Genomic DNA, 17778 nt, shown 5'->3' on the forward strand with positions numbered 1-17778 from the left:
ACAGCAGACATCCCTCCTCTAATGATTTGTGAGACTTCTAGTACCGTATAATGCCGAAGTACCTGCAGTCTGTCCACAGGTCCTTCGAGCTGCAATACAAATCCATTTAAATACTGTCCAAGGGGGTAAAAAAAAAGTTAAAATCCTAATGTAGAGGGGATGTCAACAATATAGTGGATATTATGTTTTACACAAGACCCCAGACGAGCAATATTATTTAGTATTTTGCTAACTATTTAGCAGCAAACTTGTCTTATGATCAAAAGAAAAATACTTGCTGTCATTATTGTTGGGTAAACTGATGATTATCAATAATTCATAATACACAAAGTAAGGAAAACTTTAAGCAACAAGTAATGCTAAGTGAATTCCATGTGCATTTATAACTGTAGCAGCCAATATAAAGAAGCCTTTTAAATTATTTCAAACCAAATGAAACATAGTGCAGTGTTGTGGTGGACCTGGAAAGTTAGTCATGATAAAAGTCAAGTGAGATTATAAAAAAGAGCCACATTTCTGAACTACTACTATTGAAGTTATTTCACATAAAAGTAGACCCAAATGATTTGCTTTCAATTGTTTATTTGTCACATTGTCCAGTTCAAAAGATGGAACATAAACAGCGATTGTTGTAAAGCTGCTTGACCGGACTTTTTGTTTGGATCACTTAGTAGCTGGCCATGGTGCTCTCCAGCCAGTCGTTGAAGAGGCAGACCTACAAATGGAAAAAGACCAGAGTTACAACAGTGATTCAGCACAGCATTGCAGTTCAGGAGGACAGAATAAACTGGACACAGATTTAATATCCTTTTTTTAAAGTTACCTTGGCGTAGACACCAGGGTGGTCCTTCTCAGCACATCCGTATCCCCAGGACACAACACCCTGCAGCTCACCGTTGCACACGACGGGGCCACCAGAGTCACCCTGAGAACAGAGAGCGTAGAGCATGAAATGACTTAGAAAAGTAAAATAAAGCCCAACAATTCATATCAGGGATACAGTTATTGCTGTATTCCATCCTGAACATTGAGTTACATACCTGGCAAGAGTCCTTGCCGCCCTCCAGGTATCCAGCGCAGAACATGGCATCAGTGATCATGCCGGGGTAGGAGTTATCACAGTCGCTGAAAGACAGGATGGGGATGTCCAGGCACTGCAGCTTGTTCCTGTCAGCAGCTGGAGATCAAGAGTGAAAGAAAGAGATGAAACTGGAGCTACACTGCAGTGAAAACATAGATGCTGAGAGCACAACGCAGGAGTTATTACTCACTGGAGCTCATGGTGTTGCCCCAGCCGGAGACTTTGCACATGGTGCCAGCGGGGGCACAGCTGGTGGGCAGAGCCACAGGCTGCACATACTGGTTGAGGGTGGCGGGCTTGCTCAGCTTGATCAGCATGATGTCATTGTTGATGTTGTAGGAGCTGTACCTGGGGTGGCGGATGACGCGAGAGGAGCTGATGAACTGCTCGGTTCCCTCGTTGACCTTGATGTTGTGCTCTCCGAGACGCACCTCAACACGGCTGGAGAGGAAAGAGAGGATTAGTGGCAGCTGAGTTTCATGATGCCTGCTTAAAGCACATTAATTCCTGCATGCAAATCTTTGTCTTTATGATATTAAGTGAGTGACATACGACTTGTAGCAGTGAGCAGCAGACACAACCCAGTTCTCATTGACCAGGGAGCCTCCACAGAAGTGGTAGCCAGAGTTCAGAGACACCTGATGGGGCTGGGAGTAGGCCTTGCACTCATACCCTCCGACGATCTTGTCGTCCTCCAAGGCAACTGAGAACACACACATGTCAGCAACAAGTTAGTAATTTGCTTAAAATACTTTTTACAAGCAAAAAGTTTCAACAAAACAATGTATCTGAATGCAGAACATCCTTATGTGTATTTTTAGTCAAAGCCCAACGTGTGCATTATTCATTTGAGTACTGAAGATGTTTAGAGATCAATCAGCCGTTCTCCAATTCAAAACCCTCGCTTTAGGGAGATGCTGTGGTTATTCTGGGATAAAGTTCTGGGATAAAGGCCAACAGACTGTGAGCAGAAAGGAAGGCAATCTGCTGGAAAAGAAGTTCACACTCACAAGCAGCTCCGATGAGCAGAACGAAGACCAGAGACCTCATGGTTGCTGTGTGATCCTGTTGATGAGAGGACTTCACCTGGAGCCCTGGTTTATATCCACAGTCAGGAGAGCTGCCCTGCTCTCCGGCCACCCTCATTGGTCAGTGAGGAGCCAATCGCTGTCACAGGATGTTTGGGGTTAGGTGATTCATTTCCAGAATTACATAAAAAAACACTTTTCATGGTAGAAGTTAGGATGGCTTTCTTGTCAACACATTTGGATTATTATAAGGGAAAGTACGAATATGGATCATATTGTCCTCAGTATTAAGTATTTATTATTTATTACACTACAAGTAAAAAGTCCATCTATTATCCATGATATGTGGACAACGTATTTGTTTAAACGTTTAAAGTTATCACTGTTTTTTAATATTATCATGAAAAAATGTGTTAAATTTAATTTTTCCTAACTAATCACTACATCATTACTACATGTTTCTTAATGGCCACACATGACACTCACAGCCCAATTAATTGTTGTATTAATATTAGGAGTGGCTTATATCTTACCTGGCATGATGACAGAGAGGTTGAACATTTCGATATTCTTGCTCCTGGTTAAGACCTAAGAATAAGTTAATTGTACTTATATTTGACTTAGCACCACCGTGTCCAACTCATCTCTATATAAAAACATCAATAATTAAACACTCTGCAAGGCACCACTTTTCATAATGAGAACTTCTTACACTTCTTTACTTTTACTTTAAGTTTTTAATGCAGTTTTTAGTGGATTATTTAGTACTGCTACTTTTTTGGTAAACGTTTGAATTCACCACCTATTTGTGGAACGTTAGCATGTTCCTCTCATCAGATTGCACAGGTACATAAGTCACCTCTATATTTAGATGTGTGTGAACACAGTATCTCACAGCTGTGTGTTTCTCAGCACCTGTTGTCTCAAAACTAAATTCAGATATGAGGGGTGAGGCTGCCTTGAGAAACAGATGATAATCATAGTCACATAAGGCACTTAGGTAGAAAGAAAGAAATGGTTAGAAAGCAGTGGTGGATGAAATACTCAGGTCTTTTACTTATATAAAAGTAGCCATTCCACAACTTAAAAATACTCTGTTACTAGTTAAAGTCCTGCATTCAAAATTCTAGTATTAGTATTACCAGGAACATGTGCTTTAAGTATCAAAGGTAAAAGTACTTAGTTTGTTGAATGGACCATTTCACAATCTTAAATGTAAAAATGAATCTTTTACAAGTTAGTTTTGTTGTGGGACAAAGTAACAACTTTATCCTTCTTATTATACTTCTTGTAAATTGAAAGAAATGGTTAGAAAGCAGTGGTGGATGAAATACTCAGGTCCTTTACTTATATAAAAGTAGCCATTCCACAACTTAAAAATACTCTGTTACTAGTTAAAGTCCTGCATTCAAAATTCTAGTATTAGTATTACCAGGAACATGTGCTTTAAGTATCAAAGGTAAAAGTACTTAGTTTGTTGAATGGACCATTTCACAATCTTAAATGTAAAAATGAATCTTTTACAAGTTAGTTTTGTTGTGGGACAAAGTAACAACTTTATCCTTCTTATTATACTTCTTGTAAATCCCAGCATAGCTTTGCACAACTGAGTAAGACTGATCAGCCACATAACTGAAAACACCTGTGTGGTATGCATAGCCTAATCTATAATAATACATCATAATGTATAAGTTCATTTTGTATGTAAAAGGGAAGCAACCAGTAACTATAGCTGTCAAATAAATGTAGTTAAGTAAAAAGTACAATATTTGCCTTTGAAATGTGCTGCAGCAGAAGTATAAAGTAGCTCAAATTGGAAATACTCAAATAAAGTACACATACATGAAAATATATAATGTAAAGTAGGTTAAAAAAAGTTAATAGCACACACTGGTGCCATCAGGGCAAATAGTAAATATTGGAATTAAGAAACAAAAGGCAACAAAATGTGTAAACGTTATAGAAAAATCATTAAACACCTAATGATACAATTGTTCAGCCTGAGAGCCTCAGGCAAGATGTTTTACAGAGTTTTTTTGAAGGACAAAATGTACTTTTAACCACCACTGATGGTCTCACATTTATATGGTTATATTGCGGCGCTGCTCTGCTTGTCTCAGAGTGAAAAAGATATTTTTCTATATATGCTGATACAAGAGATGGTGACGGTTAATTTAGAAATAATAATAGTTTTGGATGTCAGTGTCCTTCATATCAACTCATTGGATGAAAAAAAGAAAATATATATTTTTATTTATTCTTTCCCATTCACTTAAGAACAAATTCTTATTAACAATAATAGCTTGTAACCTGCTGAAAACCTCTATTAATGGTCTAAATGAGTCATATATGTTATAGGTACATTAGACACATATCTTTGTAATAGAAAGAAAACAATAAGTGCACAGAAGAACCAATGATTCATTCTCAAACACTTTATTTTACTCTTTCATCTCCAGCAGAGAAGGTTGTTATTTGGGCAGTCAATAATGTCGGGGTGTCTATCTGATGTGGAGATTGGACGGTGGAGTTAACGGCTGGCCATTGTGGTGTGCAGCCACTCAGTCTGCACACAGACCTGAAAATGGAAAGATATTAGTCAGTTTGTTGCAGTGAGACTACATTGGGGAGGGTATAGTTATATTTTTAGTTGATGCAGTGAAACATTACCTTGGAGTAGACACCAGGGTGGTTCTTCTCAGCACATCCATAGCCCCAGGACACAACCCCCTGCAGCTCACCATTACACACAACAGGACCACCAGAGTCACCCTGAGAGAAAGAGAATTATTATACTCACATTGTAAACCTTTGCAACGTCATACTAAATTATGTCAATAAGGCAAATATGAATGTTATAGAGGTGTGAAAAAAAGTTGTCCAATTAGAAAACAGTGAAAAAAATCAGAGATTCACACCTGACAGGAGTCCTTGCCTCCCTCCAGGTATCCGGCGCAGAACATGGTGTTGTCAATCATGCCGGGGTAGGAACTGTTACAGTCCTCATCAGACAGGATGGGGATGTCCAGACACTGCAGCTTGCTGCTGTCAGCAGCTGCAGCAAGAAAACAAAAGGGAAGTGTGCAGTAGAGGTGGATTATTTTCAAATGTTCATTTTGACACAGTTTCAGAGATCTACGTCTGAAACTGCGTCTAAAGGAACACACACACACAGTTTCCGAGATCTACGTCTGTCTGAAAGAATTGTTTTCTACTCACTGGAGCTCATGGTGTTGCCCCAGCCGGAGACTTTGCACATGGTGCCAGCGGGGGCACAGCTGGTGGGCAGAGCCACAGGCTGCACATACTGGTTGAGGGTGGCGGGCTGGCTCAGCTTGAGCAGCATGATGTCGTTCTCAAGGGTGTAGCGGTTGTAGGACGGGTGTCGGATGATATGGGAAGCACTAATGAACTGCTCGCTGCCCTCAGTGACTCTGATGTGGTGCTCTCCAATACGCACCTCAATACGACTGGCAAGAGATAGAAGACGGACGCTTGTTTTTTTATGTTTGCATGTTTATTCCCCCATCAGATGATTGAAAAAAACATCTAGAGTGTGCTTACGACTTGTAGCAGTGAGCAGCAGACACAACCCAGTTCTCACTGACCAGGGAGCCACCACAGAAGTGGTACCCAGCATTTAGAGAGACCTGATGGGGCTGGGAGTGGGGCTGGCACTCATACCCACCGACGATCTTGTCGTCCTCCAAGGCAACTGATAACAGAAGTAGTTATTAGTTTGCTGCAGTATAGAAATTACACGAAAGTAGTACAAGTGCTGTATCACACTCACAAGCAGCTCCAATGAGCAGAACAAAAACCAGAGACCTCATGACTGCAGTGTGTGACCCTGTCAGTTCACCTGATTCCCTGTTTTATATCTACTCCAAGCTGCCTGATTGGTCCAATAATTGCCAATCAAAATAAAAAAACACAAAACTTGATAGTGAGGTACTATCAAGTTGACCCGTAAGTCAAGGAGGCACGGGCCTGTGATCCAATAATATTCAACCCAATAAGGCTGAAACAGCTGGATTATTCACATAATGCCTTTACTCAAGGCCGAGTCACTGATCAGTACTAGAAGAGTCAGCCAAGATGATCTAAGAGTACATGAAACTTTACTTAAAACAAGCCTAGCATAATGACCGGCATAGAATGGGTGTCTATCTAATAGTGAAATGAATACATTCGGAGACCTTCATTTCTATGCTCAACTCAGGGTAATTACTGTGCTGGCAAATAATTTTTTAATTGCTATTTGTCATTTCATTTAGTCAATGACAGTTAAAAATACAACTGAAGCAGTGTCATTTAAGCACATCTATAAAAGTGAGGAAAAATCCTATTAAAAATCCCACCGTTAACTAATAAGGTACTGTTTACTGTGGATTCGATATCTTTCAAAACACTTTGAATCTTCAAACTGTGTTTTTCAAGGAACCATGTACCTGTACTTGTTGATCTTCCACTAATATCCATATGATTCATGCCTATTTGCCTATATATATCCACTATAATGGCAATTAGCAACTGGCACATTACATCACAAGTAAACTCCATGGCCTTTATATATGGGAACACCTGAACAGTAACATCTAAAAAGTCGAATGTTCCTCAGGCTAACAGCAGACCTGCACTGTATTTAAACTCAGATATCAGTTTTTTGATTACTACTTAGTTAATTCTAATTCTTTGTATTGACCTTAGTTCTTTAATATCATTTTTTATTGTAACAATGTTATAAAAACATCATCTGATTACTTTTAAGACAAAAAAGAAGTTAAAAAGTCGCTTGACACTCAAACCCAATAATCATGTGCAATCCCATTTAAAGTTTATTCACTAAGAAGTGTCCTTGCTGGTGATTTCATACAGTAATTGTGCAATTAAGTGATTTAATTTCTGGGTGTTGTTGTTAATGTCTTGTCACTTCACTGAATCGACATTTTTTGAGGTGTTCTATGTAAAGACACGTGGGTTGGTTTTCCTGTGAAAGCCACATTCAACAGCTTTGGTTGTGAACCAGCCCATCTGCAGAGCTGCAACCACGTCTTCACAACACAAATCCACCCATGTCAAGGTTAACGATTACCAAAATACATCCTGTGCTAAATACAAATGCAATCCCATATATAAAGTGTACTCGGCAAAAATGCAGCATGAAATGTTTGGTTTATATATAGTCACAGTATCATGTAAACTAGCTAATGCAGAGATACCAAGAGAAATAGTAGTTTTTGTTCCTCAGATAAGTTAATGTAAAGTACATTCACTCAGAGATCAATCAATCCATGTCATGAATAATTCTTTTTCATAAAAATGCACAAATTTGCAATATTGAGCTGCACTGTAAATGCATTTAAATACTTGTTTCCCGAATGCACCTCCTTTACAACTGCATTTATAACATGCTTCTTAAAAGATTTACAAATAATACAATTTTACCTATGCAGTATGTCACCACCCCACAGTCAACAAAATATTTGCTTTTGCAATATCCAGAATTATTTTTCCAGGATCCTGATTGGTCAAAGATAACCTTGGGGGTGTGTTCAACAGGGAACAAGGAGAAGAACCATCCCATATAAACCAGGGCTCCAAGAGAAGTCTCTCATCAACAGGATCACACAGCAACCATGAGGTCTCTGGTCTTCGTTCTGCTCATCGGAGCTGCTTGTAAGCATAAGTCTTTCTGCTTGTATTCATTAGTTCTAACCACTGAATTTAAAAAATGGTCACTTGGTTGCTGACTATTTGGCCTCCTGTGTGTTCTCAGTTGCCTTGGAGGACGACAAGATCGTCGGAGGGTATGAGTGCAAGGCCTACTCCCAGCCCCATCAGGTGTCTCTGAACTCTGGCTACCACTTCTGTGGAGGCTCCCTGGTCAATGAGAACTGGGTTGTGTCTGCTGCTCACTGCTACAAGTCGTATGTCACTCACTTAATATCATAAAGACAAAGATTTGCATGCAGGAATTAATGTGCTTTAAGCAGGCATCATGAAACTCAGCTGCCACTAATCCTCTCTTTCCTCTCCAGCCGTGTTGAGGTGCGTCTCGGAGAGCACAACATCAAGGTCAACGAGGGAACCGAGCAGTTCATCAGCTCCTCTCGCGTCATCCGCCACCCCAGGTACAGCTCCTACAACATCAACAATGACATCATGCTGATCAAGCTGAGCCAGCCCGCCACCCTCAACCAGTATGTGCAGCCTGTGGCTCTGCCCACCAGCTGTGCCCCCGCTGGCACCATGTGCAAAGTCTCCGGCTGGGGCAACACCATGAGCTCCAGTGAGTAACATCCGCATTTTAACAGCTGGGAGTCACAGAATGTTTCAGGGTGACATTTGTTTTCACTTGTGTTATTTTAAACCTTTTCCACCCATACTTTGTTTCACACATTGTAGCTGCTGACAGGAACAAGCTGCAGTGCCTGGACATCCCCATCCTGTCTTTCAGCGACTGTGATAACTCCTACCCCGGCATGATCACTGATGCCATGTTCTGCGCTGGATACCTGGAGGGCGGCAAGGACTCTTGCCAGGTATGTAACAAGAGGACTCTGCAGATGTCCTCATCCGAGACCAGTGCCTCTCCGTTGCAAATCCAGAACACTGAGAATGTTCACATTAACATATTTTTCAACTTGAGTATTGAAATTATTCCGTTTTATTTCACTCTTTTTATTGTTCTTATTCTCTCTGTTCTCAGGGTGACTCTGGTGGCCCCGTCGTGTGCAATGGTGAGCTGCAGGGTGTTGTGTCCTGGGGATACGGATGTGCTGAGAAGGACCACCCTGGTGTCTACGCCAAGGTAAACCTAAAATATCTCTAAATAATAAATAACATAGATATTTGAACTTGAAAATTCACATTGTGCATGCCCAGTTAAATCATATTCGCTGCTGGCTGTCTGTGCTAACAAACTTTGTTTGTCCATCCACAGGTCTGCCTCTTCAATGACTGGCTGGAGAGCACCATGGCCAGCTATTAAGTCTGACCCTGTGATCGCCATCTTACTCTGCTGCCTTTCTTCTATCATTCTAACTCCAGTATTGTTGTCGAGTTTTGAACAACAGGCAGCTGTTTTCCATCTGAGTCAATAAAGTCTTAACACCTTGACAACCACGCAATGTTTGTTTCAATTTTTGGCCTGTGTCTTCCTGTATCATGGTATTGTCAGCACAACGCCTACAACCATGCTCTGATATTTCACTAAAGTGTTAGTAGTTCACTGCTTCAAGATATAGTTGAAACAAGGGACAGTATATACTGGTTGTCCTGTATCTACTGTACGTTCTTTGACTTATTATAAAAATATGCCACACAATGGCTTGCTGCCCTGTGTAACAGCTTAGAATGAACTGATGTTCATTCACAGCAAGACCAGTTTGTTCAGCAGAAAAGTTAAGTCCTGCACAAACAAACAGGCAATGTGAGAGAGAGCACTGTTCATTTGGTACATAAAGGACATAAAAGTTCAACCTTTTAAAGATACAGTGTGTGACTTAAATGTACTTTATCGATCCCCGGGGGGAAATTGTACAGTACCGGTGCTCCCATTCAAGATTAGAAAGCAGCATAAATTTAGAAATAAAAGTATGTACAAAATATAAAAATAAGAAATAGAAAATAAAAATATATACATTTACAATATTTAAGTGAAAAACAAAAGTAAAAAATATATACAACAATGTATATATATATATATATATATATAGAGAGAGAGAGATAGATATATATATATATATGTATTGCATGAATGTCAGCCAGATTACTTATTCATTTAAGAATAGGTAATAGTGAGGTAGTATATGTAGAAGATTTCCAGTCTGTTTATTCTGAGTGTCAGTGACACAATGTCAGTATCTGCACCCAAATGTCAGTGTCCTTTATGGCATTATACATTATGATATTATTATGATGTGTTGGGGGCTAATTGGGGCTCAATGTTCCCACGACTTCTGTGTCCACAATTTCTTTCACTCGATTTTGGATGTATTCTTAAATTCTTTTGTGCGATGCATGATGCATGCTCATTTTAAAGTCATAATAACTTAATGATTTAGTTTCTATTCATTATAGTCAGAATTACCTAAACCTTTGTCAAATATAATCAGCTCTGCAAACAGCCCATTACCTCAAGAGAGTCACAACAAGTCAAGCGAATTTATTTATAGAGCAAACAACACCCCTGCAGAGAAATTAAGTAGATAAACAAGTGCGGTAGACAAAATAAAAGCACTGTTGTTGTGTTGATAATAATGAAATAGCAGAAAATCCTTTCACTGATCGACAACTGAAGCAGGGACAGAGCTGATAAAAATACAGACTGAGTTACTGCAGTCTGGACAACAAGACAAGATAGAACAAGCGGTCCGGGGAAACCTAAAAAGCAAACAATCACAACAGACTAGTCTTTTAAAAAATATATATAATTATATTATAGTAGAATGTCGTGGAAATTTAATTGGTGGCAAATCTAGTGGTGGAGTCAAAGCAAAGAACATCCCCCCTGGATGTGACAAATAAAACCTCAGTGTGCTGCATCCAGTCATTATTATCAGTCATTATTATTGTTGCTCTTCTGTTACCTTAATTTAATGACATTTTTGATTTGATAGCATTTTATTTATTTTTTTTTCTAGTAATAATATTCATCAGTTTATTTTATCTGAATGTATTTGCTTGAATTGAATTAGTTAATGTTCTAAGTATTTCCTTCATTTTTTCAATTTGGCAATATTGTTCTCATGACACGACACATTATCATACCATTAAAATTGCTAAACTGTATTGAACTAAATTGAGAGAAAGAGATGCATTTGGAGTAGTTGCTCTGTGTAGAAGAGCTTTCCCTGCAGTTTTCATCTGGGAAAGCCAGAGACAGTCAGTGAGTCAGTCTGTGGGAGAAGCACCACCTGGCACTGAATCTGGGGCCGAGTCAAGGTCAGGATGCTGATAACAACCTGTGCAAAACATACTGTATAGTACTCAAACCAGGCCAGAGCAACAACGGATCAAACTAAAATAATACACATGGTTTCAGGGTGTATTTTTGTGGCAAAAGTGAGCAAAATCCCCAAAAAACAGAGTCCCATTAAAACTATGTAGCCCCATTTTGGCCAATTTTTAGTAAGAGTCAGCACAATTTGAAAGTTTTGAGTGGTCATCAGCACCAGGAGTTTGTCTCCACAGCTGGCACAGATTAAAGCAGTCAATAAAATCCGGCATGGGTCCAGGAAAACTCTTTGCATCTCTATCTACCATCAACCAATCATGAGGTCTCAGGTCTTTGCTCTGCTCCGAGGAGCTGCGTGTAGGTATGGACCGCATTTAAAAACATGTTTAGTGCAGGAAATACTATGCCTTTCAAATTGTGGGTTAATTAACCCACAGAAAAACACCAAAGATGCAAAGGACATACAGAAATGTTGGACATTTGCAGAGTAACATGTTTATATAGATATTATTCATTCTTTGTATATATGAATTATATAAATAGAAATATACATATTTTTTCAGCCGTCACAGAGGATGACAGTATATGATAGTAACAGGCTGCAGTGTCTGGATATCCCCATCCTGTCTGATGAGGTCTGTGACAACTCCTACCCCAGGATGATCACTGAGGCCATGTTCTGCTGGACTCCTGGAGGGAGGCAAGGACTCCTGCCAGGTGTGCGTATCAGCTGATGCACAAAGGGCACAGAGTATTTATTTTCAGACTTGTTTAGTATCCTCAGCACTTTCTTGAGACTTAATACTTTCATTATGTTCAACTGCTTTCTTCCCCCACTCTCAGGGTGACTCTGGTGGTCCTGTTGTGTGTAATGATGAGCTGCAGGGTGTTGGGTCCTGGGGCTTTGGGGGAGCAGAGAAGAGTGTCTATGCCAAGGTAAAAAATAGGTTTTCCACACATCATTTATTTCTCTTTTATGTCACAGAAATGTTCTCAAAGCCTGATGTGACATAAAGTTTTCAATATGACTTTTCCATTTACGTTTCCCTCATTCTTGCATCACACCTGCATTTTCACAGACTGGCTTCAGAGCACCATGGCCACTTACTGAGTCCAGTCCAATCGTACCTCTGCTACAGCTCTTTCTATACTACAAAATACTGTGACGATGAAACTCTGCCTGTTGAAATAAAACACCTGCATTTTTAGTATGTGCTTTTAGTTTATATCCCTGTATCTCTCTCTTTCTGTTTCCTTCTGGCCTGCCTGGCTACATGGTGAATGAAATGAGGGAAAAGATAATAAAAATAATTAATTAACAGCTGTGTTTTACATTTTATAATTAAAAATCATATTATACAATATTGAGACCAAGCAGTTATAATCGACAAATAATAGATCAAACAAAACTAAATTATGAAGAAATAACAATCAAGAAATAGGTCTGTAGAAATTAGGAAACAAACTGAAATAAAAAAAGATATTGAGCCTGATTAAATACATTGTAAATTGAACTAACACACCTTTAAACATAATAACAGGCTAAACAAACAACGTCACAAAGACACCAAAGTGTCCTATCACTTATCTTTAATAACAATAATAATATCTTGATATTTCTTGTGTGGTTCTTGGTTTTCATCGTTTCTGGTTGCAGCAAGTTTAGCGGAACTGTCGCTCCCGAGTTGCGTGAACAAGTCGGACAAATTTGACGACGCACCACCAATGTCAAACCCAGCAAACTTCGCATTGACTCAACTGACCTCGGTATTTGTTCTTACGTTGAGGTAACTGCTCTATTATCTAGACATAGGACTGTTTGAAGAGAGTATACACTTCACTCGGAAACATTTTCCCGTTTATGTAGTTTGATTTTCCGTTTGTTTGTCTCGGACTCTCCTAGGCGACTCTAACTGGACAAGATGCGCCTCACGTTGCAAATGTTAATTTCCCATGGCCGGGTGGCCCGTAAGATGGGTATGGGTCCAAAGTCCCGACTCGACATGCTGCGGAACATTTTGACAGGACTGGTCCGACACGAGAGGATAGAAACCACAATGGCTCGCGCCGATGAGGTCCGCTTCTACGCCGAAAAGGTAACGACGACCTGGTGGTGGTGCTAGCTAGCTCGCTAACATAGCTGCCCATTAAGCTAATGTTACCAGCTCTAATTAGCCAAATGAAAACAGTAATATCAGCCTCAAAAGGTGTTGTCCATATAGCTTTAAAGTGGAAGAAGTAAAGTCAGCAGTTAAGAATAGAAATGTGTCAAACCTCAGTTAATGGCTTGACAACATTACACCCATGTGGTTACTGAATATGTCATTACAAAACCCTGGGCATTAATATGCTGCTGTGACAGCCTCCACTTTTCTGGAAAGGCTGGGAGCCACGAGAGCATTATCTAGGTTGGGCACTGATGTTGGACGATAAAAGCTGGCTTGTAGTCTGTGCTCCAGTTCATCCCAAAGGTGTTGGGGTCAAGGTCAGGTCTCTGTGCAGGCCAGTCAAGTTGTTCCATACCAAAGTGGGAAAACTATTTTTTTTAATGAATTTCTGTGAATCTTTATCTCTTTGTACACAAGGGCATTGTCAGGTGGCTCAAATGAAGATCAAAAAAGACCAAATGTACAGAAAAATGTGTAAACAGGTGTGTCTAGATACTTTTGGCCATATAATGCATATAGTGACTCAGTAAATGGTTTACTACCTTTCCAAGGGGACAATAAAGTATATCGTATCGTATTTCATCAATATTGCTATAATCAAAAATCCAAAATATCACTGGTTATCTAATATGTGATGCTGCATGTATTGGTGGATGTTGGTGTGTTGAGACGTGTTTTGCGTAAAGCCCAGCCATGCTTGTGATCAGTTGAGTCATTTTTTATTTGATTGTAATGAGAGGAAAGCTGAAGTATTCCTGCAGCCCTGAGACCTCCATGTCTAACTTTATGTATTTGAACTCAACAAGATTATATTTATATGAAGACTGTCTAAATTTGTCTGTCTTCCACACACAGTGATTCTGACTGCGTGTCTTTTCTTGTTTCTTTTTACCCAGCTGGTTGACTATGCCAAAAAGGGAGACACTGATGAGAAGGCGATGAAAATGGCCAGTTTTTGGCTGACGGTACGTGTCTGCAGCTCCTCTCAACTGTGTGAAGTTTCACGCTGTGTCCCTCTGAATGTTAAACAGTCGATGTGAAGTCTGAAGGTTTTTAGTTTGAGTCTGCTTCTTCTCTCCAGGAAAAGGATCTGGTCCCAAAGCTCTTCAAGGTCCTTGCTCCACGGTTTGAGACTCAGTCAAATGGCTACACACGGATGGCACGCATCCCCAACAGACAGAACCTGGACAAAGCTAAGATGGCCGTCCTGGAGTACAAAGGCAATCCCTTCCCGCCTCTCTATCCTGTGAAAAAAGAGAATGAACTCACTCTCATCAACCAGCTGCTCAAAGGCTACAGAGAGGAGAGGGCTCAACAGCTCACTGCAAAAGCTTAATTAAAATCATCCCTGTGTTGGATCACTGATAGTGGTCGCTGAAGGGTGATGGCTGGGTGTTGAAATGCTTCTCAAGAGTCACTTGCAGATGCTGCAGATTGTGGCTTAGAGACACTGATACATTTCTTCACCAAATGAACAGTTCCAGCTCCAGAGTCAACTGAAGCCAAGACAATTGCTGTAAAAGGACATTTATGACAGATTATGTATTAATAAATATTATTTCTTGACAGAAGTAACAGATTTTCACTTCATGACAATGTGAAACCATTCTTACACAAGTGGAAAACTTCCCCTTCCCATTTTAAAAAAATGTGTCATTTCAACTCTTATAATACTTTTTTAGGCCGTAGTTTGTGGTTCAGTTTGAACACAGGATGAAGAAAAACGCCATACTACAGAACCTTTTCACAACAGATATTTTGACTTGTTGTAGCAGGAAAAGCACAGGTGTAATTAATAGTAATGATGCCTCCACTTGAATTAAATGGAATTGAGTGTTCATCATTAGTGTTATTAGTTACAGCTGTGCTTTTCCTGTTATGACAGGTTACCTACACTGAATTCAGCTCTCTCACAAAAGGGCAATTGAAGGTATTAAAAAGTCTCGACTTTTCATTTATGAAGGTCTTGAATATTTCTTCTTGCCTGCTGTTGACAGTAACATTAACTTAATTAATCTTTATGTGCTTGCGGGCTGTCGTGACGTTAAACACCTGCAAACTAAAAGTGAGCTAACGCTAGCTGCAGTGGCTCGGAAGCTCATTGACTCTTCATGAGCGACAATTTTAGCAAAAATTGTAATTAATACATTTTTAATTGAATTAATTGGTTAATCCATCCATCAATTTCTGCCACTTATTTAAATCCAGGTCATGCTAATTGATTAATTATGTTACTCTCCTATATTTCTAGGCACTATTGTTATACAGCTAGGAAGTACTGACAAAGTATTGTCCCTACTGGTTTTCTGCCGTTCTTTGACTGGTATGACTGGTGATAAAGGTATTAAATTGCATTCTATGTGGTAGTGAAAAGGTCAAGGTCTTAAATGTAATTTGGAGAACACTGGAGAAACCCTTTCACAAGTCGATGTCTGCAGTGGAAAAGGCCTATTTTGCTGCACATTGTGCAGTGATTACAAACAAACAATACAACATCTGAATGTTTTATGATACAATGTCTCAGCAAAGATAAACTGGAACAGATTAACAAAGACGGTATTTATATATTGTTGGACTATTGTATTGGCTCACAAATTGTTACGAAATAATGAAATAAGTTTGAATTTTTCCTTTAAAGACTTGCAGCGATTAGCCTGAAACCCATTTACAAATTTAGACCCTTACTGGAGAACGAGTACCGACAGTTTGTTGTGACTCTGCACTTCAGCAGTCACAGAGAGGGATGCTGGCAGTGACTGAAATAATTAGGCTAGCTTATATCAGATTGTGACCAGCCTGGAGTGTGTCCCTGTGGTGTTTTACTTTAATGGACTCTTGTAATGAGAACACATTCTAAATATGATTTACAGATATTAGATTGACTCCTTTGGACACATGCCCTTGTCCTAACTAGAACACAGACACATTAGCCAAATCATACACAGTCAGACAAGGCCTCTAATAAAACCATATTTTTTATTATTTTGGCAAAAAGTGTATATGTACAGCGTATTTAGAATTCTCATTTGACACCATTAAAATGCATTTGAACAGTGCTTCAGTGATGTGCTCTTAACCAGATCGCTCTGAGTAGCCTAAAAGCTGTGCTGTTTTCTGTCATGCATACATAATCTCTTTTCTTCAAGTCCTCTCCCTCAAGTGTGTGTGTGTGTGTCAGTCCTGTAATTGTATGTCAATATGCACAAGGTTGAAGCAGTGATACAGTATCAGTCAGCCTGTCCGTCAGTCGAGTCAGCCAGTGTCTATTGAGTCGAGTCATGGCAACCATAACGATAGGCAACAGCAGACAAAATGGCAGACATGCCTAATATAAACCAGACATAATCAGAAATAACGACTAGTACTCTAATTCAAGTATCATTCTGTTTCACAGACTAAGTTATACCTCTGACTACACTCTTACAAGTTGCACACCTAACATCCTAAAGTACTCCATTACAGCAAGATTGCCATCGATAAATCTGTGAACTGTACCACCATTTTTATGAACCAGAAATCAATGAAGGCTCAAGATAAAACTGGTAAATTTGTGTCCTTTCACTGATTTTTTTTTTCAGTTTCTGAATTGCTGGAAGCTGGTGGTAAACTCAGTGTCAATGACACTCTTTCATGACTTCATCAACTTCAGTAATTCAGTGTTAAATTACGTTGACTAAGCATGACACGTTTCCCTAAAATGTCCGGACAGCCGCTGACATGTTCAGACTGTATTTACAGGCGTATGCATCTGGAATAGATGAGATCTCGATGTGGTGTGAATACAGGTTTCAAAGCAGTCTTATAAGGTGACATCATCACGAATAAACAGACTAAGACCAGGAACATTAAAGTGCTCCATGCAGGACAGACAAAATGTACAGCGTTGCCGTTTTCACAGTTCATCTACAAGGCTTCTTTTTTTTTTGTCATAGCTCAATGTCATAGCTTAGGGATACAAAACTAGTAATATTTGTTCAGCTTTCCACACGCTTTAAACATTAAAGTGAGATAAAGCCAACAAATACTCATGTTTCAGGTACTAGACAGGGGTGAGGATGAAGTTACGTGTATTTTGAAAAGGCAGCCTCCTGCTCTTAAATCATGGATGTGTTGGAGCTTGGAAGCTAAAGAGGAAAGAACAGAGAATTCGACAAAAAGGTGTACTGTGGTAACTCCAGTAACTTTAAAATCACCCCTGTCCTTGTGCTGTATTGCATCAGTACATTCACCAACGTCTACATACACAGAAATGACATTTTTGAGCAGGCATATTCTGCACTCCAGTTAAAATTCAACTAAAACCAGTACAGTATAATATTGGTTTTACATTGTGTTTCAGACAGCGCAAGAGGGTTTTGAGGGTTTTTGAACAATTAACAGAATTTATCCAGTCAAAAATATACTAAAGCCTATTGTATGTATTTACAAAAGTATAGATTTCAATACACACAATAAGCGAATATTGTATGGTCACGTGAAGTACATTTATCAGCTTTTTGGACGGGAAATACAATACAAACATGCGTGTATTACGAGTAC

General features: G+C 39.4%; 4 protein-coding genes across 7 annotated transcripts; 2 read left to right on the forward strand and 2 right to left on the reverse strand.

Moving 5' to 3' along the window:
- Positions 1 to 574: 574 nt before the first annotated feature.
- On the reverse strand, positions 575 to 2131 carry LOC139289987 (trypsin-1). 3 transcript variants are annotated; one of them, XM_070911670.1, is made up of 6 exons: positions 2092 to 2131; positions 1634 to 1784; positions 1272 to 1522; positions 1041 to 1177; positions 824 to 925; positions 575 to 715 (listed from the first exon to the last, which is right to left on the reverse strand). In XM_070911670.1, exons 1-6 carry the CDS (start codon positions 2129 to 2131, stop codon positions 668 to 670), a joined length of 729 nt encoding a protein of 242 aa, XP_070767771.1. In that variant the 3' UTR covers positions 575 to 667. The 3 variants fall into 3 exon arrangements, with proteins under 3 accessions (XP_070767771.1, XP_070767773.1, XP_070767772.1); XM_070911672.1 differs by having other exon boundaries at positions 1041 to 1167; positions 1268 to 1522; XM_070911671.1 differs by having other exon boundaries at positions 1041 to 1167; positions 1268 to 1522; positions 2086 to 2131.
- Positions 2132 to 4639: 2508 nt separating this feature from the next.
- On the reverse strand, positions 4640 to 5942 carry LOC139290111 (trypsin-1-like). The gene is made up of 6 exons (XM_070911805.1): positions 5903 to 5942; positions 5674 to 5824; positions 5329 to 5579; positions 5028 to 5164; positions 4780 to 4881; positions 4640 to 4687 (listed from the first exon to the last, which is right to left on the reverse strand). Exons 1-6 carry the CDS (start codon positions 5940 to 5942, stop codon positions 4640 to 4642), a joined length of 729 nt encoding a protein of 242 aa, XP_070767906.1.
- A 1806-nt stretch (positions 5943 to 7748) lies between these two features.
- LOC139289985 (trypsin-1-like) lies at positions 7749 to 9103 on the forward strand. Of its 2 annotated transcripts, none has more exons than XM_070911669.1 (6): positions 7749 to 7788; positions 7889 to 8039; positions 8151 to 8405; positions 8528 to 8654; positions 8822 to 8923; positions 9056 to 9103. In XM_070911669.1, the coding sequence occupies exons 1-6, from the start codon at positions 7749 to 7751 to the stop codon at positions 9101 to 9103; spliced, it is 723 nt and encodes a 240-aa protein (XP_070767770.1). The 2 variants fall into 2 exon arrangements, with proteins under 2 accessions (XP_070767770.1, XP_070767769.1); XM_070911668.1 differs by having other exon boundaries at positions 8151 to 8401; positions 8518 to 8654.
- Positions 9104 to 12781: 3678 nt separating this feature from the next.
- mrpl17 (mitochondrial ribosomal protein L17) lies at positions 12782 to 14767 on the forward strand. Its single transcript, XM_070912496.1, has 4 exons — positions 12782 to 12858; positions 12975 to 13167; positions 14136 to 14204; positions 14321 to 14767. The coding sequence occupies exons 2-4, from the start codon at positions 12994 to 12996 to the stop codon at positions 14573 to 14575; spliced, it is 498 nt and encodes a 165-aa protein (XP_070768597.1). The 5' UTR covers positions 12782 to 12858; positions 12975 to 12993; the 3' UTR covers positions 14576 to 14767.
- Positions 14768 to 17778: the final 3011 nt, after the last annotated feature.

Source organism: Enoplosus armatus, chromosome 9, assembly GCF_043641665.1.
Source record: "Enoplosus armatus isolate fEnoArm2 chromosome 9, fEnoArm2.hap1, whole genome shotgun sequence".
NCBI lineage: Eukaryota > Metazoa > Chordata > Actinopteri > Centrarchiformes > Enoplosidae > Enoplosus > Enoplosus armatus.